The following is a 26052-nucleotide window of genomic DNA, read 5'->3' on the forward strand; positions in this document are numbered from 1 at the left end:
AGAAGGTTGGGTGTGATGAGAAATGTTTCACATAAAATCTCCATGAATTTTCTAGAGTGGGAAGAACAGAAGGAAAGAAAAAAGCTTTGGGAAAAGGAACAAATAAGAGGGTATGGGTCTCAGGGTCAGGCAGAAAACTGCACTTGGCATGTTTCACGAGATGCACATGGTAGGTGTAGTTGGTCTGAAATAAGCTAATAGGTGTAATTTTGGCTAAGCATAACCTTGCCAAAGACTAGAAGGATTGTATCAAAATTCCAATAGACGAACTTGAAGCTAGTATCCGAAAGGAAATCTCTAATGTAGTGACAATTGGAAGTAAGGAAGTGGTGGATTAGATAGGTACAACAAAAGTGTGGAATTTGGAAGAACACAAGTTTGAATGAAAAGTTGATCATAGAGTTAATGGTGTACACCATGAAGTCCAGAGGTGAATTATGGTGTAATATGCAGGCCACCATAGCCACCTCTTACAATGAATCGAGATCTAGAAATGTGGATATGCATTGGAGATTTAACCAATTAAACCCCAGATTTATTAGTATAAATATGATCCATGCATGGCAACAAATCTTATAAACTACATGAAGAATGGCAACTCTACAATAGGCTAGTGTGTCGTACATGTAATAGTGGTCAGTGAGCTGTAAACTAGAAGTTGGTCTTTGATCTGTAAGTTCTTTTTAGGATAGTCTGAGTATTGTTATATTAGTTGTAATTTACATGAAGAATGACAACTCTACAATGGGCTAGTGCGTCGTACATGTAATAGTGGTCAGTGAATTGTAAACTAGAAGTTGGTCTTTGATCTGTAAGATCTTTTTAGGGATAGTTTGAATATTGTTATATTAGTTGTAAGTTTTGCTATATATATATATGATCCAATTTAAAGATTTCAGATTTGGTATCAAAGCTGATGGAAGCCTAATCTGCAAAACATCCAATATTTTGGACATGGTATCACACTAGAGCTATTCATTCTCTCACATGGTATCGGAACCTGCAGTGAAGATCTTGGGTGAGCAAGGCAGATCCAATGGAAACAAATTTTCGAGTTTGAGCATGAAATATTAGAAAGTATAAGAATGTTAGTGTAGCTGACATGTAGTAAGGCTAATTGAAGAGAGTACGCAACAAATGGAATCAAGAGAAATGGCGTCTTCGATTGTCATACCAATCACTGAGAGTCAAGGCAAAGCCTGGTCGTAAAAATTATGGTATCCAGAAATATATGAGGCAAAATATGTTGATGAGATAGAAGCTGTTGAAACTGGTTATAGGTCAAGATCAACCTCTAATAGGCAAAACAAAACTAGAGAAGTATGAGTTAAGGATTAAGGATGCGATGGTGATTTTGGGACCATCAGTTGTAGACCATATAATCCCTCAGATTCCAAGTGTGAATGGTGCATGCAAGATTTGGGTTCTGTTGACCACTCTGCGTCAACTACCCCATAGCAGTGCACATTTTCGCAAGAAGATTCCATCATGCTTGAGCATTCAGATCATCTTGGATTCATCATCATCAGTCGACAGTTTGTCAGAGTTGTAAACCCATTCAGCAAAAGTTTATAATGTAAATGATCCTAGTAAGATCGCTTATGTATGTAACAACCTAGGTAAGCCTACCGTTTTGATGACGATTTCTATCATAGGAGGTTTTTTGTCTTACCGATTCATGTGTATTTCTAAACACAGATGATTGGTAGAGTTTTTCCCTCCACCCTCATCCCAAAGCTAGGGTGAATTTTGTCGTCAAGATTTTAGATAAGTCCTAGTGTTCTAGTCGAGTTTTCTGTAAAGTGATTTGGGAATAATTTTAGCTAATTGGATAAATTATTTTATTACAAATCACTGGGTCTACTAGATCATATTTGAGTCACAGAATTGGGTAAATAATGAGGGTCTATAACGAACGGGTTTCCCCCCTTCATGTATTAAAATGTAATATCTTGATGTAAAAAATATCTTAGTGCATGGTCCCTCATAGTTAGACACCATGGCTAAAATATTTGAGGGTTGGAAAAATTATTAATCCCCTCATGAGTCAATTAATTAAATTTTCTGGCAAAAATTAATTAAAATCCTAAGCCAGAAATTTAATTAATTTTATGTCCTAGGAAAAATTAATTCTCCAAAAGGTAAAATTCGTGGGTCTCAGAGAAATTAATTTTTGGAGGTCCCCGACCAAGGGAATATTGAAAATTTCAAGAGATTTTGGACCCTTGGGCCTTGGTAGTTAAGTCAAAGTCAATTTTTTGAGGAAATCAACTCAAAATAATTAATTTTGAGTTGATTAAAATTCAATTAAATGAAAAATTCGAATTTCCTTAAAAAAAATAATTTCGACAGAAGAGATTAAAAGATAATTAAATCTTTTTCAATGGTCGAGATTACTTTGACGAGGATCAAACCAACTAGCCATTGGAGAATTTATTTATAAATTAGAGGTCATTTGTCACATCAGATGATCCGATCATTGAGTCGTGTACTAGCTTTTGAAGTTCTCTTGTAATCTTTTTTATGGAATAATACAACGCAAAATCTTTGGGGTTTTATTTGATGGCAGTGTTCCTCTTTGGTGTTTTATGGTAACATTGTTTTTTATATTCTATTGATTTTATTTGATAAGTTGTTAGTTAATAACTTTATAGAGTAATCTATTGCACAGGTATCTTGCTTAGATTATTGGGTTTGAGGTAGCATTATAATTTGATTTGATTAGCAGGTATTTCTAATATTTGAAAATTTAATCGCTATTTTGTATCTTTATTGATTTAACAACTTAAATTCTAAGTGTGCAGAAATCATTCGTATTCAGAAATTGAGCGTTTGGGGAAGTCTTTGGTTGGACCAGGCGACTCCCGAGACATAAAATTTGGAGAGCGTTCCTGATTAAAATCCTAGGATTATCTGACGAATTTCTTCTTGCAGGGATTTTTTGGGCTAGTACCTAAATTAATTTTTTTATTTATCTTTAATAATTTGTGCTAAATAGTTAGATCTGGCTAGCAAGAGCTTGAAATCTACAAATCTGGGAGTGGAGTCGGACTCATACTCCTCGGATCTGTAATTTAATTGTATAGTCTTTGTAGAATAATTTTGATTTTCTAACCTTTGAGGTTTTGGATTTTGTTTTAAATTTTATGTTTTAGGGTTTTTAACATACTTGTAAATATTTATGAAAAATAGTTTGTATATGTTTTATTTTTAAAATTAATTTAAATATAATTTTCAGTACTTTTTTTTTTTTTTTTTATATTCTGCTAATATACTTGTAAATTACTTGTAAATTATTTATAAATATTTTTCTAAATTTTGTAAATAGATTTTGAATATTTATCTAAGCCTTCTAAAATAATTCTTGTATGTATATTTTTTTATGGTTGTCTCTCACTTGTTTCTTTGCAGATTTGAAGGAGAGGGTTTTTCTCTTTTTTTAATAAATCTTACCTGCTTGTAGATTGACTGAGCATTAAAAAAGGAAAATTGATTTTTTTTTTGGCCAAACCCTCTCACTACCTAAGTGGCTAGGTTTCCTAAAGCATTATTCTTTGAGATATAAAATTTAAAATCCTCTCTTCAGGCCGCAAGATTTTATTTCCTTGTTGAAGCTGCAATCATTGGAGTAAAACTATTTCTGAGATTTGAACATTTGTGGCTCATAATTTCCATTAAAATTTTTCTGAGGAAGCCACGAGGGTTTTGGGATTAGTCCTCTGTTCTGCAAGTTCTTAGAGGCTCGGTTTCTCTTCATTGTTAAATTTGTTAACCTTTGAACTCTGTTGCGGAGAATAACCATTGTTATGACAGGCATTTTCATCAATGTTTTGCAAGAAATTTATCATTTAACACTTAAGAATTTCAGATTTATTTTGAAGGAAACCATCTTCATATTTCTAAGAGTCAAAAATCAAATTTAATTTCCTGGAAGGTCATTTGATCAAGGGCCTATCTCCCTATGCCACTAGCTTAGCAGGAGTCTCGTCTTTTTTCTGAGCTTAAATCCCTCAGGGGTTTGAGGAAATTAAATATTCATCCAAGAAAAAAAATTCAAATTAAATTCTTTCACTTCTGTAGACGTCATGGTAAATCTGAAACGACATCTTTGTCTTTAAATATTTGAGAAATCGATCATTCAGAGGTTTGGGAATCTTATTGTTTAATTTCTGCAATTTTAATTCTCTAAGCTGAAAGGTTTCCTCATTTCCCTTTGTGGGTTTCCTCTTTAAAACTAGACACAAATATATTTTGGAGCATATGTCCCCTTTTGGCAGAAAATCGATTTGCTTCGGGAAAGAATTTCACTATTATAAGGATTGTAAATCATTATTGAATTTTTTCCCCTCTTTAACATTTTGGGAAAAGGGTATTTAAATTTTATTTATAAACCCCTTTTCAAAAGTTTAAAACCCTTGCTCAATTTTATTTTCTTAAGCGTCTAATAGTTTAAACGAAATACATTCTGGAAGAAAGAGTAAATTACTTCGAAGGAAAATCGATTTCCTATTTATTAAAAGAAATATTCACATTTTAATCTTTTTTAAAGTCATTTTAAAGATATTTCTTTCATTAATACTTTTGAGGAGAGGATATTTGTTATTAAAGTTGTTTATTTTATAAATCCTCCTAAAAGGTTTTCTTTAAACTCTTTATTTTGTCTAAAGGGGTTTCCTTTGCAATTTTTTTTTATAAAAAAGGGAATTGTGGGCTTGCTTTATAATTGCGAGTTGATTTGAATGCCATAATCACTTGGAGGTATAAGTTTCTTTCTTGCAATTTTTCCTAATTCGCTTTACTACTCGTATTCCTGGTAGTGTTGATCGGTTAAACTAACTTTATTCTTGCAGCACTGCTTATTTAACAACTTGAAACTTTGCATGTTTGTGCAAGTGATATAATATATTTTGAGCATTGTTCATTAGGCACTGGTCTATATCTGTTAATTTTGCTATTGTCTTAATATCTTTAATTGAATCCATCTTGTTAAGACATACTTTGCTCATTTAATAAACACACTTGCTAAATAATCCTTAATTCAAGTTATTGAAAGAAGTAATTTCCTTGCCCTTATTCTCCTAGGACTTCTTGCTCCAACAAGTTTCCCCTCATCATCATTTTTAGGGACTACCCCACTTGACTTAGCTAGGAGAGAGTCTAAACAGAGTGGGTAGGGATCGGAGTGACAGCCCCTACTCTGAGCGTTGCGCCTTAAGTGTACACTTTGGGCGACAACAGGTTTCTTTGATGAACTTGTGTGAAACCCCAAATGAAGCTCAAGTATTGTATTTATGGAATGAACTGTACCGTTTGTAAATGTCCAAAGGTGATTGTGGTATTGACTAAACAATTGTAAACAACTGAGATTCAGGATGTGGGAGATAGATTGCCACATGTTGGAGATAAGGTAGAAGAGAAGGACCTTGTAACTCGGAAGATTCATGGGTTGACACAGTGATTTCGATCATTTATGATTGGTCTAATTGTAACTCTAGGACAATGAGTGCTCTCTCATTTGATAAGTTCAGAGGTATGTTACTTTGAGAAGTGCAAAGCCTATCAAAGTATATTCCATCCTCAGGTAAAATGGGTACACATGAAACACACTGAGATGAAATAACTATCTATGAATAACTATTAAAGAAAGGCGTTGAACCCCATTCTCTCAGTGTGCTTCAGATTCACTCATTTTTCGTGAAGATGGACTATACTTTAATGGTCCGAAACGTTGAATAATAAAAAGTTACATGGGTTTTCCAAGAACTTTCAAATATCATACTGTGAAAGATGAATCAACAAGAACAGAATCATTAAAGATATAAATGGTGTGGAAATGAGCAAACATTTTGTGCTCGGACGGAGAAGAAGAATAGTGGACGGAAGCAAAAGTATCAAGAGAGCACTTTACAGTTGCTGAAGAATTTGAAGATTTCTTAGGTGAGTTTGTGCTTTTATTGTGGAAAGCTATTCACAAAGGACAATGGCAAGCAGAAAAAATGTCAATTTCAAGGAAAACAAAAGAGACTTTGGATGAAATGAGGAAAGGAAAAATTCTGATAAGCAGGAGAAGGATAATGTTTTCATGACATCTGTAGTAGCTAGGGAATCTTCTGATGACGCTTGGTATATAGATTCTAGAACAAGGACACACAAGCCTTACAAGGAGTGGTTTGAAACTCTAAAGTTTCAAGGTGACCCAGTGAAGTTGGGAGATGAGAGTACATGTAAGTTGTGAGAGAAGAGCATGTACAACTGTTGATGTATGATGGGGAGGGGAAATGGATATAGGATGTCCTGTATGTCTTTGGATAAAAGTGCCAGTTATCAGTCAACTAGGTAACCAATATTATGGATGAGTTTGACAAGAATAGGTGCACAATCAAGGATAAAGATTATAAGTACAAGGTAGTGGATGAGTTTGACAAGGATAGATGCACAATCAAGGATAAAGATGATAGGTACAAGGTAGTGGCGGAAGGATCTAAAAGAATGGATGGTACAAATTTGCATCAAGACCAACCAAACTCAGAACAATGGATACATCAAGGTGACCCATTGAAGCTGGGAGGTGATGGTACATGTAATTCCAAAAGGTAAGGGCATGTACAAGTGTTAATGCATGATGGGAAGGGGAAGTGGATTTAGGTTGTACTCTATGTCATTGGATAAAAGAGCCTGTTATCAATCAACCAGATAACAAAGATTAATGATGATTTTTGACAAGGATAGGTACACAATCAAGGATCAAGATGATGAGTACAAGGCAGTGGTGGAAGTATCTAAACATATGTATGGTACAAATGTTGCAGCAAGACCAATGGAACCTAGAGCGATGGATACATTAGTAGGTTCTGAAAGTAACCTGTGGCACTTGAGGTATGGATGCTTAAATTTTCAGTGTCTAAATTTCTTATATAACTTGGTGATGGTATATGGTGTATTGGTACATAAGCCTAGTGAGGTATGAGTTGTGTATTTTGGGTAATCAAACCAGAGAAGAGTTCCTGAAAGGAAATAGTCGCATGCCAAGAATCCATTGGAACTTTTGTACACAGATTTGTGTGGGTCTATAAGAACACACACTTTTGGAAGAGCTATGTACTTTATGATCCTTGTAGATGATTATAGTGGAAATAAATCAGAAGCCTTACATTTCTGGGGTATCGAGTGGAAGTTGTGAGACAAAGTGGCAAAAAGATCAGGACACTAAGATGGAGTGGTAGTGGGGAGTGTAAGTCGGGGTTTTAGAACTGCTGTAAGGATCAAGGGATCCAAAGGCATGTCACTACTGCATATGCATTGGAGCAGAATGGTGTAGTAGAGTGAAAGTATTGAGAGATTATTGATATGGCCTGGAGTATGTTGAGATAAAATACATTTGAAAGGAGTTTTGGGAAGACATTTACTACTCTACAATTTACCTAATTGATAGAATTCTGATGAAGGTTGTGAAACATAACATCCGAAGCCTACTGTAAAGTATTTAAAGGATATCAGGAGTAAAATGTTTGCTTATTTGTTGGAAGAAAGACATTCCAAGTTAGAAAATGGATTGTAGAATTGGTACCTTTGTGGATAAGGTGACAAGTCTAAATCCTACAGATTGTGGCATATTGACGATCAAAAGCTGATTAAAAGCTGTGTTGCCAGATTTGATGCAAGAATGGTCTCTGAACCTGAACAAGCTTCTGATGATGAAGATAAGCAAGCTATGAGATATTTTGAATATGTAGACAAACTTGAAGTGATTGATGACTTTGAAAGTTTGATGAAGCAAAAGAACAATTTAGTTATGGAAGTGGGTAAGGCAATGTAAGTAAATCCACTAAGAGAAGATGCAGTGGTATTAGAGAACTCTAGAAGATCCACAAGTTTCAGAACCCAAATTGAATGAAGAGAGGACCTGAAGACAGAAACAGAGAGTCAAGAATTCACAAACCAGGAGAAGCATGCATAATCTGAGTTGACTACAATTTTTTCCTTGATGACTACAAATGTTGACTATAGATGGACCAGACACGTGATGAACCATATGAGAACCCTGAGTGGCAGGCAGCACGACAACAGAGACTAAATTGGTACAAGGAATGGAACATGGGAATGTGCTGAAGGAAAGAATTCTATTGGGATGTAAATGGGTATTCAAGACTAAGTATAAATTGAATGGACAACCACAAGCAAGGCTGTTAGCAAATGAAAGTGTATTGAAGAAGGAACAAATAACAAAGAGACATTTACCCCTGTAGCAAAGATGGATACAATCCAATCAATATTGGTATTGGCAGCTTAGTATGGCTAGCTTATCCTCTAGATGGATGTGAAAAGTGCATATTGAATGACTCCATAGACGAAGAGGTGTATATGGAACAACCAGAAGGATTTGTTTAACGAGGAACAAGACATTTGGTGTGTCAACGAAGGAAGTTGTTATATGGTCTAAAGTAAATTCTATGAGATTGATATGAGTATTGCAAGAAATCAGGTTCAGAAGAAGCCCTTATGACTAGAACTTGTATGGAAAGGTCATGAAGAAAGGTGAGATCTTGATTGTTATCTTGTATGTAGATGACTTCATTGTGAAAGACAGTTGTGAGAAAGTGACTGTAGAATTGGTCTATTTTGATGAAGACATTTGATATGACAATGCTGGGAGTTCTACATTATAATATGGTCTTGGAACTGCGGTAGAGACCAGAGAAAATCTTTCTATGTTGGATGAAGTATGCATATGACTTGTTCAAATTTTTGGTATGAATCAAAGGTGAGCCACTGCAAAGCAATGAATCAGATTATGAGACAGATACATTTGTCGGACATTGGGTTCAGCGCTCCCCATGTGTTTTGTGACATGGACTAACCGCTTCTCGTGGATCCTAACTCTGGCGATTGTAGCAGAGACTAATGCCTGCGGGCTTTGGTCTAATGACAATCATGATTCCAGCCCATGTCACTGCATTCACTGATTTTCAAGCAAAAAAATAAAAAATCGCTGAATTTGAAGGAGAGGAGAATTAATTCAAAACAAATTCGTCCAACTCAAAATCAAATTTTGTTTTGAATTCCAACTCGATTTCTGGGCGAATAAATTTAGCGAGTTTGGGGTCGATGCGTGTTGAAGTTCAACTATGGCATTGATATTCGGCAAAGGTGTCAAGGCAGTCTAATTTATAGCAGTTACAAACTTACAGGCGTACAAACTTACATTATAAATATATTTGGTTACAGACTTACGTGTGGACTTACATATAGATTTACATAGTTTGGCTAATATATTTTTATTTTCATTTTCATTTTCATTTTATATATATGTTATAAATTTTTTAGTATCTCGAATTTAATGTCGAATTTTATTCCAAAAATATTTGCTGTCGAATTTTTATCGAACTTCAAAGTCGTCAAACTTGAATTTGAATTCGAATCAGGTGACATAAATTTCCAACAACATAGGCAGTCTAAGTTATAGCAGTTACAAACTTACAGGCATACAAACTTACATTACATTATACATATATTTGGTTACAAACTTACGTGCGGAATTACATATAGATTTACATAGTTTGGCTAATATATTTTCATTTTCATTGTATATATATTTTATTTATTATAATTTTTTTAGTGTCTTGAATTTAATGTCGAATTTTATTCCAAAAATTTTTGCTGTCGAATTTTTGTCGAACTTCAAAGTCGTCGAACTTGAATTCGAATTCGAACCAGATGACATAGATTCCAACAACATAGGCAGTCTAAGTTATAGCAATTACAAACTTACATTATACATATATTTGGTTACAAACTTACGTGCAGAATTACATATAGATTTACATAGTTTGGCTAATATATTTTCATTTTCTATATATATATATATATATAATATAAATTTTTAGTATCTCGAATTTAATGTCGAATTTTATTCCAAAAATTTTTGCTGTTGAATTTTTGTCGAACTTCACAAAGTCGTCGAACTTGAATTTGATTTCGAACCAGGTGACATAGATTCCAACAACATTAAGGGAGGCATAATTTATGGCTTGGAGTATTATAAGATTGAGAAGTTTGAATTAATTGGAATTGCATATTTCAATTGGGCTGGATGCTTAGTTACATGGGAACCGCTCTTGACATGTAGAGAACCCATTCTAGTTGTTTCTGCGTTCTCAAGAGCTTTGGAATGGGAGTGAAACGTTCCTATTTCTTGCGGAATGACAATGAAAGTGAAGAGGCGTTCCTGGCATGTGGAATGCTATGATCAGGGAATGCGGGAACAGTGTTTTCAACGTTCCCAACTGTGGGAATGTCTTATTAATTTGGCACCGCCACAACCTTGATGTCTATAGAGATCAGATTCTTGTATTTTCCTTTTGCCTTGAATATATTTGTTACCTTACCAGACATGCAGTGTCTCCCATGCGTGATTGCCCAAAACTTGCTTGCATGCTTACCAAACCTGGCTTGCATCTCCCGTCTTCCAAAACTTGCTTGCGTGCTTACGAGAGAATCCTTATTTGAAGTATTAAATAGCCCATTATATTCAAGCTTGGCTCACTTAGATGCAATAATGATTAGTCACTAATGACTAGTTGTTTTCACTAGACTTTATGTTGTGATTGTCAAGTGGTTCATCGACCCATGTCCTGGGCACCTTACCCACAGGTACCCAGGCTTTAGAGAAGTATATTGGCACCTACAAGTGAAGGGTTGAGAGCTTCGGGTCTTTGAGCAGCAGTAGTACATCATACATGACATTGGGCACCTCTTGCACTCAGGACGTTCTACCACTTTCCACTACATTTGATGATTCTTCAGGATGATACACCTGGACCCAACATGCCCCAGGTCGACCTTAGCACCATATGAGAGGTGGTGGCTGATTCAGGGCCCAGATGAGGATGGCCTCACCTTCAGAGGCTTGGGAGGGCTAGTAGCACTTGGAAAGCCCTCAATGTTGGGGCAAAGATGGACAATATGAGTAGTTGGAGACCCATGAGACCACTTTATGGTGCCCCAATTGGATTTTGGGGACCACAGAGGGATATTGATGGAAATTTGAGGGCCAACCCTCAAATTGTGATTTTTAGAGGCTTCTTCATATTTGGCACTTAATAGCCTCAATGCTTGGCATTTGGAGCTCTTCTCATGCACGACATCAGTCCTAGAGGGCTAACGGCTCACACATGTGGGCTTGTCTTTCACTTTTGGTCTAAAGCTAGTAGGTTGACTTGTAACCCAAGGCATTGTTGTGATTTAACTCGTATCTAGGGTCTTTTAGGCTAAAATTATAAATCATCCTCATATAAATAGCGAAGAGGATCATTTGTAAATCATCATCATCTCTTGGACTATTTCGGTCCTCCTTATGAGAATTTTGGTGTCTTGTATCTTGGAAAGGTGTGATCTATGGAGTACTTTGTCTATTGGAGCTGTTTTCTTGGCTTTGGAGAAGTTGTCTTGGATCAATAATGGAATGTTCATGCATTTTCATCTTGTAAGTGTACCTTGTTCTTGATAAATCTTTGAATTTTATGTCTAATGTATGGAATGCATTGATAATCTAGGGTTTTTCTATTGTGCCCTAATTTGTTGAATATCAATTGTATAGAATCTAGATATCATCATTGTATGCATTACTCATATTGGAAATGTGAATGGCATTCCCCTTGGTGAATCTTGATTATAGCTCTCCCAAGTGACTTTGATCCCTCACAAAGGCAATAGTTAGGGTTTTGTTGCTAGGGCATCAAAATATCCTTATTCCTTTACAAGATCTAGCTAATCTTAAGCATCCATAGACTCCATCAACCCAAGGACTAGGCACTGGCCTTGTCTAGTTGGTGATCAAGTAATCTTTTATGTTGAGAAATCTAGGGCTAGCAAGTGTAGGTGATTTCTTTTACTTTGATAACTGCTCGTGATGTATTTTTACTTAACTTGATTATCTTCTTCTTTCTTTCACTTGATTATTATTAGTATTCTCTTCATCAACAACCACCAAACCATTAAAGAAAAATGAGACAAAGGACACAAGATATAAGCGATCAATTGGGGCCAAAACTTCTCCAACTAAGAGGAAAACCCACAAGAATTCTTCTCTTTATAGAATCTTCAATTGACGAATTCCAAGACCTATGACCCTTGATCAAGACCCTCCAAGACCAAGTCAAACATTTCTTCCTCAACGAGATTTCCTTCTAGCAACTACTACAATTTCGACCTCCCAGCAGATTCTTTGCAACTTTGACCTGCTAGCAAATTCTTTTGCAACTTTGACCTGCCCAACAAATTCTTCTAGAATTTCAACCCAACAATTTCTTCCTAGCATTTCAACTTTCCCAGCAACACTTTGACTTCCTAGCAATACTTTGACTTGCCCAGCAACACTTCGACTCCCCCAGCAACACTTCGACTTGCCCAGCAGCACTTCGACTCCCCCAACAACACTTGGACTTGCCCAACAGCTCTTCGACTTCCCCAGCAACACTTGGACTTGCCCAACAACACTTCGACTTGCCCAACAATAGTAGAAACCCTAACACGAGAGAGAGAGAGAGAGAGAGAGAGAGAGAGAGAGACCCAAAACTTTGATCTTGCTTTTCTTCTCCTTTTTCGTCCTTTTCCAACTTTTGTCTTGAGGAGATCGAACTTGCTTGAGTGAGTGTGCTAATGAGGTTGAGTTCCTTCTTATTTATATGCTTTTGAGGGGTACAAATTGCTACCTTTAGGCTGACTTGATGACAAGGTCTTGGAGGGTCTTTTGACTCTATTTTGACTTAAATAAAATTTTCTTTTCAATATGTAACATGCCGAAAAGGGTCTTTCATACATGACAATGACTCATTTGACTGGTAGACTTAATGACAAGCCCTAGAAGCACTCATTGGGTGCTTGACCTAAAAATAAATTTCCCTTGAGCATGAAACCCATGCCTTGTGAATAACAATAATTTTTTTTTTCTCATTACATCAAATACATAAAATCATGATTACATATGTCATTATGAATACCAAACCTAGTTACATATTTCAACAGTTTATTCATAAATTGAATTCTCTCTTTCTTTAATTCGACCCTCTTAAGGCCAAGCAACCCAACTAGGGCTTGGCTACGAAGAGAAATTTTAAGTCTTGGAGGGTCTCAACATTAAGGTTTGTAGTGGTTGCCTCAAAATCATTCCCCTTGATAGCCTTTCTTTCTATTCTCATCCATAATTTCTCTTCCCTAGTTGTTTGCCCTAGGATAAAACCCTAGTTTGATTATAGTTTCAACTTGAGGGCTTGTTGAAGGTTTCATGTGCCATTACCTTGCCAACAATCATTATTGGAAACCTTTTCTTGGCATCTTGACCTTAGGTCATCCCAACTCACAACATATCAATCAAACCCTAGGTCTTGCATTGTCTGAATTTGGCCTTTACTTAGGATGTGAATTGCCTTTTTCATAGTTTGAACCTCGTTCTTAAGCTGAGCCATCTCTAAGTGGGCTATTCTATCACCTTGAACCTCTAAACCTAGAATATCTCTTGTAGGTGACCTTATATTGGGATGACTCGTATTGTTGAAAATCCATAAAGAGTAGGTGATAGTAGCCTATGGTGACAGTGGGCCACTACCTTATTGTTGTCACTTGGTCTAGTGATTGGCTTATAGGGAAACCCTTCACAAGGCTGCTAGATCTTCCGACAATAAGGTACATCAACCATTTATACATTCAAGTGCTTTCATTTAATATTTAAAGCTTTCTATTATGGATAACATGTTGAAATTGGATTGTAGACCACTTTTGGTTGTGTACTTGTTCCCTTATTTCACCTTGGTGGTTATCATTTGCCCCTAGTCTAGTGTGGCCTTCCTTACAGTCTTTTTTCATTGTTTTTGGGGGGGGCAAAAATAGGAGGTTTTGATGATGTTAGCATTCCATGTTATTCATACTTGACACTTGTCATCATTCCCCTCATTTTGTTATCCCATCTTTTGATTGGTTGTTGTTAGTTGCTTGTATTGGTTCCCCATTGACTTCGTCCTATGAGAAGAAGAGGTCGGAAATACTTGAGGTTGAAGCAACTGTAAGAAAAGAAGAAAATCATGAGCCAAATATCAAATGCAAAAGAATGGCAAGGGATGTAAAGCAACCAAAAGCCAATGATAGCTTGAGATCTACCCTGTCTTATATAGCCACCCTTCCTTGAGAGCATCCATGCATAGCATGCCTATCAAAGTAAAGAAACTTTCAAAGAACATCTGGACCCTGATGAATTGATAAACCATCATTAAAGGGGGTTTATATCATCATTTTTACACAATAAATCAATCAAGCTTGTTAAACAAACTATATCAAGAAAGAAAAAGGCAAAAATGGGGGCTTGGAAGAAAAGGTGAGGGAAGGTAACTCAAGCATCTAAGCTCTCCCTCTATAGAGGTGCTCTTGGGCAATGGTTTTACATAACCTAGCATAAGACTATGGTGCCTTTCATGAATAGCTTCTGAAGGTCTTCAATATAGGCTTGGTGTCTTAGCATGTGGAAGATGATTTATTGCCCCTTTAGATGCTTGCTCGATGGAGTAAGTGATTTATGCCTTCTTTCCTAAGTCTAACTTAGGAAAAGTACAATAATTAAAGTCAATTAATTACTGTGGACTATTAAGTCATTTTAATGGATAAATAATTTAATTATTTAGTGACTTAGAAATGATTCAACCATTGCTCTCCAAGATTAGGTTAGGGATTTTGGCTTAATGAAGATTATAAAAAGAAGCCTAAGAAAGAGGTGAAGACAGAAGAGAAGAGACACAACAAGAGAGAAATTTTCATTAGTGTAAGTGGCTCAGTAGACTGAAGTATAGAGGAGCAAGACTACATGGAAATTCGAGGGCATATTCACGAGGCCAAATTGCTGGAGATTGTAGGGCCGAGTTGCTGAAGAGGGAGGGAGGTCAATTTTATTGGAGAAGTTGATTTGCCAGGGCCGAATTTGCTAAGGCAAAGTGGTAGCTCGAAGGGAAGGCACAGGGTTGATTTGTTGACAATTGTTGGGTTAGAATTCTTCAGGCCGAGTTCCTTCAGAAGTTGATTTCCAAGAGGCCGAATTCATCTAGTGGGGGCCAAGTTACAGGTTCCAGTAAATGTATTTTTCCTTGTAATTCTTTGTGGGTCGAAAACCCTGATTTTCCAGATTAATGAATGACAAAGAATTGTTATGGGTATTTATTTGTTGCAATATGTGATTGATCTCTCCTAATTTTTATTTTCCACTGCATATATTTCTAGAGGTTAAAATACCAGTGATTTTATTTTTTGACAATTCAAAATTTATTTGGGTTAATTAAATAAATTATCAGGAATAAATAATTGCCGTGAGAAAATAATTCTGGTCTTTTATTAAGAGATTTAACACAACACCTATCACTTGTACATATCATTTAAAAAGGTTAGCCTAGGAACTGTTCCTCCCGTTAGGGTTGGAAGCACCTACTAGGGTCACGTTATAACCCTCCCATACCAAAGTATGGTAACACGTATATAATCATAAGCTAGTAAAAGACATTTTAATATGATACATGTGTGAAGTACTTTGATGGCTTTGACATTGAATATGGTCCACATTGATGCTGTTATGGTTCTTGTACTCTAGATATTGATCTCATTTGATTCCTTGAGTATGTGTCAGATGGTTCTTTCAAGTGCAACCAAGATCCCTTGAGGGATGACATGATGCTTCAAAGCTGATGTCCAACCACCTTGTGGACGACAAATAGTACTTTGACAAAGGATGTTGGACACTTTTTGAGGAGTGTTGATATTGAGGTTGACTTGGCACAGTTGATGAGACCCTCCTTTTTCCTTAGAACCTTAGACATTGATGATCTAGGCTTGGATGTTTTGTAGAGATCAGGTGTGCCCTGGAGATGATAGGATGCGCCCAGGCTAGCAATGTACCTTCTTGATGGACATTTCTCCTCTTGATGATGATGATGATGACTTGGAACCCCTTTGGAGTTGGTTTTACACCTACCATAGCAATGTCATCCCCTAGCATGATGACATCACCCTTACGATGCATTTGATGATGACATGGGCTTTCTTGAGGATGATGTTGGGCTTGCGAGGTTTTCTTTTGGTGATGAGGCACCATTTTGATGAGGAAACATGACTTTTGGGATGAGACAAACCCCTTGGGTCATCCCTTGCACCTTTTAATGGAGATACATGCCTTTAGGAGATGATGTCACTCTTGGAAGCCTTTGTACTCTCGTGCATTAGAGAAGCAAAATTGAAGTTTTTCATGCATTTTTGACCATCTTAGAGTTGATGTCAAGGTTTTATTTGTTGTTTTGTGCCTTACTAACCATCAAATTTTTTGGAACTTTGTTGTGAGTTTACTATCTAATTTAGCTTTCATTTTTTGTAACTTTGTCGTTAGTTTACTCTCTAATTTAGCTTTCATTTTTTGTAGTTTATTCACTCTTTTTATGGCTATATTTTTTGCGGTTACAAATTATTGTTTTATTGCAATTTGTTGGTTCAAAACTCTAGTTTATAGCAGTCTTGAGTATTTCTTGATTTGGTGAGTTTCGAGAACCGATTTGAGACTTTTTAGGCCAACTTTATCCTTTAGATTGGCCCATAACTCCCTTGAACCCAAATTTGGAATTTACTTCATCCACCTCAAACCCTAATTTGTCATATCTCTATCTAGTGGATTTATATTGTAGGATCCTTAGGGGGTACTTAACTTAAGATCCTTGGGTTACTTGATCCTTAAGCCCTACCAAGGAAGCCTCCCTTGTGTTGGATTGTGTCCTTCACTAAAGAGAGGGGAGTAGTTGTTGAGGTGACAATGGTGACACTCTCGTGTGTTTCACATTGTCTAGGTCACCTAATGAGGCTTTGCACTAGGTGCTAGATTTTGCTGTGATAGGGCACATTATACAAAATATCCTTACAAAAGCATGAACTTTGTGACTCCTTCGAGAAGAACCTTTAAGGACACAAGAACTCTAGAATAATACCTTTTAGAGGAAATGAGACTTAATTATAGCCTAGGTGGGGCATCTAAAAGCCAAAAGACATGAATCTTAGTTACCATGACCTTAGAGTAACCCTTATGGGGTGCCTTTGATTCTTGGACTACCATGAACAATCACCTAGCATTAACAATCACCGAGCCCCTAAACTATAACTTCTATTTGTATTTAATAGAATCTTACCATATTATATATAGTTGGAATCATCTTAGAACAGGTTTTACAGTGATTACCTCCATAACATGACTTTAGATACCCTACAAGAGAATTTAATGGAAAAACATACGACTCCTATATTGGCTATGGGTTACGCTTAGGGGCACAACATGCTCTCCCCTCTTTGAATTGCTTTTTTCTTAAAACATAAGATGAGGTGGGGCAACACACTCTTCTTAGTCTTTAAATATGCATTCTTGTCACTTTTTTCAATTATTGATCCCTCTATCTGTGATAATCATTGGAGTTCATCTTTGATAATATCCTGTTGCATAATCATTGTGATGCCAATTTTTGTATTGGAAATGTGGATGTTGATATGCTCCATCCAATCATGATCTTTTTTTTTAGACATTGAAGCTTCCTTTGACTATCAATATAACAAAATTTTCATCACTTTAATACAAAGAGGGTAAGCTGCAATTGTATCCACCACTAGCATGAACAAGAGGGGACACAAAAATCAAGGTGGGCTAGATTAAGCTAAAGCACTTGAGAATATAGAGCTGTAAGAAACAAAATATCAAAGTTCAAGATGCCACAAGGCCTACAACTAGATACACTAGGAAGTAATCCCCACAAGTGTGGCTCATCATGATTAGCCAAGGTGGGTTCCAACCAGTTAATGTAGGTGAATCCTAAATCGACAACTCCCATTCATCTCTAACCTTAGAAGGTTTGTGATCCTTTGAGATAGCAAGGGCTATGGTCAGAAAATATTTTCCATGTGGAGTAGCAGTGAGAGGCACGCTATACACACTCCTACTTCTTTGACTAATTTGCCAACAAGGTGATGACTACTTTGTTGTGAATGAGGGGAGGAAGGCTGGAAGGGGTTGGGTGTCTCCCCACTGATTATGGAAGGTGTGACCTGTCAAAATTCCGTAAGTTGTTGCAGGTTGTCCATCTCCATTCTTATTGTCTACCATTCTAGTATGATTTGCTCCTACAGGACTTGGGAAAGACATTTTGACTTCCTAGCTGAATTGGAGTGATGGTGTGGCCTCTACTCTTTGGCTAATAACATTCTTGTTTGAATCTCATTTCAGATCTAAATTTGGTACAACAAAAGTTTTAGCCTCCTCAATATCTCTAGAGAGCTCTCGTGAACTTGAGGATCTTCCATCTTTATTAAACTTGACATCACGACTTACAATTGTCTTTCGCTACATCAAAATGTAAATTTGGTAGTCTTTGGAAGTCTTATTGTACCCTACAAAAATCCCTTTGGTATTTGACAGCTCAAATTCACGTCCTTTCTCATAATGAACATGAATAGAAATTGTACAACCAAAAACATGAAAGTCAAATAGTGCGGCTTCTAATTTGGAAACGCTTCCTGCAATGTTTGTTCCTTGAGAATATTGTGTGGAGACACCGGTTTAATATGCAAACCATTGTCTTGCATGTGTTAGCCCATAGTCATATTCTGGAGTCCATGTCATGAATCATGGCCTGAGCTTTCTCTATATTGGACTTGTTCTTTCATTCAAGATCTAAATTTGGCTAATAACATTCTTGTTGGAATCTTATTTTAGATCTAAATTTGGTACAATAGAGGTTTTATCCTCCTCAATATCTCTAGAAGGCTCTCGTGAACTTGAGGATCTTCCATCTTTATTAAACTTGACATCATGACTTACAATTGTCTTTCACTACGTCAAAATGTAAATTTGGTAGCCTTTGGAAGTATTATTGTACCCTACAAAAATCCCTTTGGTATTTGACGGCTCAAATTCACTTCCTTTTTCACAATAAACATGAATAGAAATTGGACAATCAAAAACATGAAAATGAGATACTTGCGGCTTCTAACCTGGAAAAGCTTCCTGCAATGTTTGTTCCTTAAGAATATTGTGTGAAAACACCAGTTTAATGTGCAAACCATTGTCTTGCATGCGTTAGCTCATAGTCACATTGTTAAGTCCATGTCATGAATCATGGCCTGAGTTTTCTCTATTGGACTTGTTCTTTTATTTGACAACTCCAATTTACTATGGTTTTAATGGTAACGAAAGCTCTTTTGTAATTCATGCTTTTATAGAATAAGAATCAACCTTTTTGGAGGTACTTTCTCTCCTTCATGGTCTAACCAAAGCATTTTGATCCTCTTTCCTTTCTGATTCTCAGCCAAGTCACTTAATTCATTAAATTTGCATTCGAATTTATATGCAACCACTCGAATCTGCTGGAGGAGTGTACTGTAGCTGCCTTCACCTGCCTTCACATTTAATAACAATCGGAAGAATTTCCACATGGCCTTCAGCATGGTTTATAGATTCAAGTGCCTACAGCTGTAGTTAATACCACCCAGCTGCCTACTCCACCTCCCAAGAAATTCCTGCCCTTCCCCGAGACATAACTCGAGCATGTTTGATGCTCTTTAATACTTGCATTATTCCAACTGTCTCCCAATGATGGTTTATTTATATGATCAATTACAGGACGTGACATATTTGATTGGATTGATCGATGATCAAGACTCCTTGTTCCAATGCAGCGCCAATATTGGCTTGAAAATCTGCCTCATGATTATTCTCCTGTTTTACATGGTAGAATTTAAATTCATCTAATTTGCTAAGAAGAATCATAATCCTTATAAGCATAGGAGAAGTTTCAAAGTCTATGAGGTGCCTATCCTGGAGGACCTTGAGCACTTTTGAATGACAACCATTGAATCACCAATAATGTTCAGATGCCTTATGCCTTTGGAGATAGCGATCTTCAGACCTTGCCAGAGTGATAAAGCTTCAGCTTGATTGTTTGTTGCTTTCCCCAATCCCCAGGCGAACCTTGTTTCAATTGTTCCATCGAGGTTATATAGCACACCTCCTGCTCCTGCCTCCCCGTTGTTTAATTTTTTATTGTCGAATCTTTTTCGAATTTAAAGGTTGTCGAATTCGTACACAAACCTGAACCAGGTGACTTAGTGCATGTATTGTGAGGCTTCCACCTTCCCACAAGAGAATTTGTTGGGGTCCAACATTGTCACTCATAACAGACAGGGCCTTTGCTTTCTGTCAAGAACATTTGCAGGATTTTGTTTTCTGCCAAAAGCATTTGCTGGCATCCACCTTCTTCTATTAGCATTTGTGGAGTCTGCCTTCCACCTACTGCATTTATGGGAGTCTGCTTTCTGCCAACGACATTTGCAAGGTGTCAGTCTTGTGCCAATAACGTTTATGGATGTCCATCTTCCACCAACATTGATGGGAGTACCCATGCTTTTGTGAAAAACCTAAATTGATTTTTCTGTCAGTTTTGTCAGAAAAGCGTTCAAATGCAGCCAAGTACCCATGCATTCTTGTTAGTATTATCACCATGGGGGACTTTTCACTGCTCTTTACCCTGCTATTGATGTCTCCAGGACGCTTAAATGGAATCCAATACAGCTTGTGATAAAAAAACATTCTTGTTTTGTTTCAATTTGCCTGATTAATAATACTTTGAGTACCCTTTTGTTTTGATTCTAGTTTTGACTCTCTCATACTGTCCATGTATTGTGACCCTCTGAATTCTTGGGACATTCGGCCTCCGTAGCCTCTCGTCCCATTCAGTGTTCATTGCTTTCCTCGTGTGCATAAGTATTTTCTCATAGTATGCTTTGCCTTGCTTGTGATTACCTTGTCAGTATTTGTGCCATCTATTATTTAATGCTTGGTCTTAAAAGCTGGCTATACTTATTCAAACCCCTTGCCAGTTCTTGTTTCCATGGTTTCATTCTTGATTTGTTGCTATTCTACAGACTCATTTTTGTAACATCATTGAATGCATTTGTCCAAAGTAGTGGGAGATTAAATTTCCATGCATCTATGTACTTGAGAGTTATTGGTATTTGACTTAAATCAAAATTTCTAGCTGTTCCATATTTGACAGCACTGCTTGAAAAGCTTTGCATGAAGTGATTGCAAAACAGAAATTAAGGGTTGAAATGGTCTTGGCAAGTTCTTTATCTTCAATGATCGTTTTCCTACTGCTCCCTTATATGCCTAATATATCATAAATGAGAACCCCACAGCTCATTGTAGGACACATTTATTACATTCTTGGCTGTTCCCATTTCCCATTCTTAGTAGTGTCTGGCAGCTTCTCCTTATTTTCCTATTCTTAGTAGTGTCGGGCAGTTTCTCCTTATTTCCCCATTAAATTAACACTCCATGTATTACTACAATAGTGCAAAATGTTCTTCCACTGCCATTATATGTATTATGATCGTTGTCCATAAGACACTGGTTGACCATTTACCTGTACTGGTCTTGCATGGGATGCTAGCTGCAGCTAATCTTCTTCTAGGCAATCTCCCACACTCAGTAACCATCTAACGAGTGCCTTGGTTAGTGTCACCATAGTTTTCATTCCTTGTTAACTATATTAAGCTGTGGGGCAGTCTTCCTCTACTGTTTCCAATGTTGTCTGCCAACATGTCATTTTGCTGGTCCCTCCTGTGGGTTGGTTCAATTTGTTGGAGTTATTATTTAAAGTTAGTAATTCATAGAGGATTCCATGATTACATGTGAAACACCAATAGTATGGCATACATTGCTAGATTTGTGTTCAGATCCTTTGGATAACAGTTGGTCGTTTCCTTGGCAGTTTGATCTAGAGGTGTGAAGGATTTTCATGCAGTCACAAGACATGGCCATCATAAAAAATAATGATAATATACTTTCTGTATTTTTTCAAGGATGCTGTATTAAACAAAAAAATATTTGTCGGGCAAGCTTTGAATTAGATTATTGCTACATTTTTAACTTCTCTTTCCTCTTCAGCCATTTGGACTTTGCATTTACAGGCCAGTTCCATGATATCTCAGTTCGGCTTAGAAAAATGAATGGGGTGGATGGAATTGGCAAGCAGAATATCCAAATGTTAATAGTAAATACTGACTCTTGAGTATTGACATAATTTTGCACTAGTTATATTTCATTATACTGAGTACAAAAATCAGATATATGTTATTTGCAAAAGGTCATGATTTCGGTTCTGATTGCTTCCTTACAACATTTTTAGGGAAAACGTATATAATTTTTGAGATTCCATGCATTTGTGCCATAATTTTAGGTTGGGATACATACTTTCAAGAGTTAAAAACATGTGTTCATGTTGTGGCTATAGTTTTGCAGCATCACTATATCTCACATTTAATTCAATTTTTTCTGTGTAACATTGAGAAAGTTTTCATTTTTGTCTTCTTGAAGAACACTGATATTGTTAAGCAGCTCAATTTTATCAGTATGCCCATTTGGTTGATGCAATATGGTTAAATCTTGTTTTAGTCCAGTAATTGTTGATTATATTTCTTTGTTGAATCAGGTATACAGGTGAAGACGGTTTTGAAATATCAGTTCCATCAGAGCATGCAGTGGATCTTACTAAGGCTATCTTAGATAGGGGAGAAGGAAAATTAAGGTTGACAGGTCTAGGTGCTCGTGATAGTTTGAGGCTTGAAGCTGGTCTTTGTCTATATGGAAATGACATGGAGCAGGACATAACACCTGTAGAGGCTGGCATTGCTTGGACCATTGGCAAGAGAAGACGGGCAGAGGGTGGATTTCTTGGTGCTGAGGTCATACTAAAACAGCTGGAGGAGGGTCCTGCAAGGCGCAGGGTTGGCATGATTTCTGGTGGTCCACCTCCAAGGAGTCACAGTGAGATAATGGATGCTTCAGGGAACCCTATTGGGGAGGTCACCAGTGGAGGATTTAGTCCTTGCCTCAAGAAGAACATAGCCATGGGTTATGTAAAGTCAGGAAACCATAAAACTGGGACAGAACTGAAGGTTTCGGTTCGTGGAAAAGCATATGATGCAACTGTCACTAAAATGCCATTTGTGCCAGCCAAGTACTACAAACCTACCTAAGCCCGTATATTCTTGTTGCAGCATATGGATTTTGGCCAGGTTATCTGCAAGTCTTATTTCTTTTTTGGAAATGCTAGGAATTGCCTTTCCCATGGTAAAGACAGAACTGGGAGTCTTTTCTGTGTAACTTTGCAGATTGTAGTCATATTTACTTTCTTTCTCTATGTGTGCGTATGCACATATTATTCTCAACAAGAAGCAACATCTCCTGTTCTGTAGCTGTAACGCATGCATTTATGCAGCAATAACATCCAGTTTCATTTGGGATTCTGTTTCTGGCAGATTACTCCAATTCTCCTTGTGATAGTGTGATGGATTAAGCTGTTTTGTTTACAGTCATAGGTGGAAATTTTTGGTTTGTTTGGGATGCAAGCTACAAGATGTGTTTCAACTTCAAAAAGATTAAACTGTCTTTGCATGGTAATTATTTCTGTTGGTATAGTAAGAGATGTAGGCTAAACTGCAGTGAAAAGAATTGTTGTCACTCATATTCTAAGCGTTAAGCAACATTTAGCTACAAAATTTCATTGGAAATCCAAATTTATTTGGTTTGGGTTGATTACCAAATAGACTTGCAAAACTATTCGGCTTTTCATTGAAAAGGATTTACTGCAGTTACATTGCCTGGATGGTACAGTTAGTTACATAGATTGATTGAAATTTGATCATATAAAGCAATCTCAAAACACAACCACACGCACATTTAAAATGTGCTTCTCATATCTATTAACAAAACAAAACAATAGTGGGAGTATAAATATAGGAGCATATTAATAAAAGGCAGCGTGCCACCAAGTAGCTATTCCAGACTAGCCTACAAAGTAACTGATTATTTTAGAGTTTGATTAAAAATATAGTATAAAGGCCATTTCATTTAAAAAACTGAAATTTTTAGAAAGAGTCATGTGCTGTAAGATAGTAGGCCATGCAGTTAGATCCAATTCACGTTTTACTATAGTGGACTTGATCAAGATTGGTGAGGGGTTGAGATATTTGTGGGGCTGATGTATTGGAACTAAGCTTTGCCCCTTTCAGATGAGCAGTACTAGTAGACTCAAGTTAGGTGTTTCCACAGCATCCATATTAAGGCGACGAGGCCATGGAAATGATTTTTTCCATTGTCTTTTTGACCATCATTATATGAATTGTAATTTAGGTGTGAAATTATGTGTCCTTTTGCTGGTCAACATTATTTAATTTGGTTAAGTTGCCAACATTTTTGGTCAACGTTTTACTATATAATTATTCATTTCATGGGAATTTGATTATCTGCCTGTCTGAGAGACCTGGATACTTAAGAATGGCCTACCACGGCAGGCTCATCAGGTGCACCAGCGAGGTCCAATAGATCTGTGTATGAATCTCCTCCCCACTCTGTTGGAGTCGTCCTAATACCCTCTGGTTATAAAGAAGTCCCAATGCCCTCTGATTTTAAAGAAGTCCCCTGTAAGGTTTTAGGCAAAACTTTCATGTGTCATTTTTGTCAATAGATCGATCTGTGTATGAATCTCCTTTCCACTGTGTTGAATGAGTTGTCCCAATGCCCCCTCTGGTTATAAAGAAGTGCTGTCCCCTCTGGTTATAAAGAAGTGCTCTGTAAGGTTTTAGGCAAAATTTTCTTGTGTCATTTTTGTCATTATCTCTAGTATTTATGGGGTAAGCTTCTTCAACTTTAAAGCCTTGGTTATTTCTGTAAAGTTTGCGCCACCTTAGCGAGCCCCCATCCCTAATTACCATGAACAGTAGAAAATGAGAGATTTGTGGTAAGCTCCTTCAACTTTAAAGCCTTGGTTATTTCTGTAAAGTTTGCACCAGGTTAGTGAGCCCCCACCCCTAATTACCATGAACAGTAGAAAATGAGAGATTTGTGCATATGAAATGATAACCAACAACTTGGTTTTGGTCATTTTTCCAATGTCATAATTTCAGGTATAGATGTTGAGACTCGTGGCTAGCCAAGAGAGCAACACACTATTAGACTAATTTCTAATTTGGCTGAATTAATCTTCATTCATTTCATGAGTTTAACTGATCTTGCTTGCAGTTGTGAGTACTGTTATGAACCCATAATATATCTTGCCCGAAAAGGGACTCTTTGATTGAGGAAACGATCGAAAGAATAAAATAGTTTAACAACTTCATACATTGGATACTCCCGTTGAAATTTCCGTCATATATTCGATTAAAAGTAAAAGGTACAAGGACCAATGATACAAAAGTGTTATGATCCTAGGTAGCGGAGGTACATGGGTATGCAGATATGACATTTTTAAAATTTGGATGTGAGGCAGTTTGTGGGGGAGGGTGCATCACACACAATGAAAACTGAAAATGCAAATCTAAGAACATGGAAATATGAAATTTACAATTAAATGTGAGATACTATGATAATGAATTTTATTTCATATTTTAGATTTTGTTTGGAGAGTAGTCCCTAGTCCTAGATCTTGTTATAAGTTAATGTCTTTTATAAAATATATATATGTTATGCGCTTTCATAATTTCTATAACAGTTGGGTAGATATCCATGGACAGGTGCTCTCCAACTCAACATGGTAGAGATGTTGTAATGTAATGCAATATAAACATTTTAACTCGGTCAAAATAAAATAAAAATAACAAAATAAAAATAACCATATAAAAATAAATTAATAATAAAAATATAGATATGAGAACCCATGGTATTCATGTGGAATATAGCCTATTTAAAGGGGGAAATTAAACCAATGTAGATCCATCTTAACTTTGTAAGAACCCATGGTATTCATGTGGAATATAGCCTATTTAAAGGGGGAAATTAAACCAATGTAGATCCATCTTAACTTTGTATCTACCAAGCGCCAAGAGGGATCAAATATGTTGTTATGGGGGACGTTTATGCTTCTAATAGATCTATGGACATCCGTGTAATAGGGGGGATGCACAGGGTGTTGTGCTTGTAACAGGGGGGTGCATAGGGGC

The 26052-nt window shown here is 36.7% G+C and overlaps 1 protein-coding gene across 2 annotated transcripts in view; it reads left to right on the forward strand.

Moving 5' to 3' along the window:
- The window catches only part of LOC149250245 (Glycine cleavage T-protein family), a 49924-nt gene extending 26563 nt beyond the window's left edge, over positions 1–23361 (forward strand). For both annotated transcript variants that reach the window (XM_089458988.1, XM_089458987.1), the window contains exon 4: positions 22545–23361. In XM_089458988.1, the coding sequence (XP_089315114.1) occupies positions 22545–23091 (547 nt within the window). In that variant the 3' untranslated portion in view covers positions 23092–23361. The remainder of the gene's footprint in view (positions 1–22544) is intronic.
- Positions 23362–26052: the final 2691 nt, after the last annotated feature.

Source organism: Pinus tabuliformis, chromosome 7 (assembly GCF_031772625.1).
Source record: "Pinus tabuliformis cultivar Carrire ecotype Pingquan chromosome 7, CPIR1, whole genome shotgun sequence".
NCBI classification, from domain to species: Eukaryota; Viridiplantae; Streptophyta; class Pinopsida; order Pinales; family Pinaceae; genus Pinus; species Pinus tabuliformis.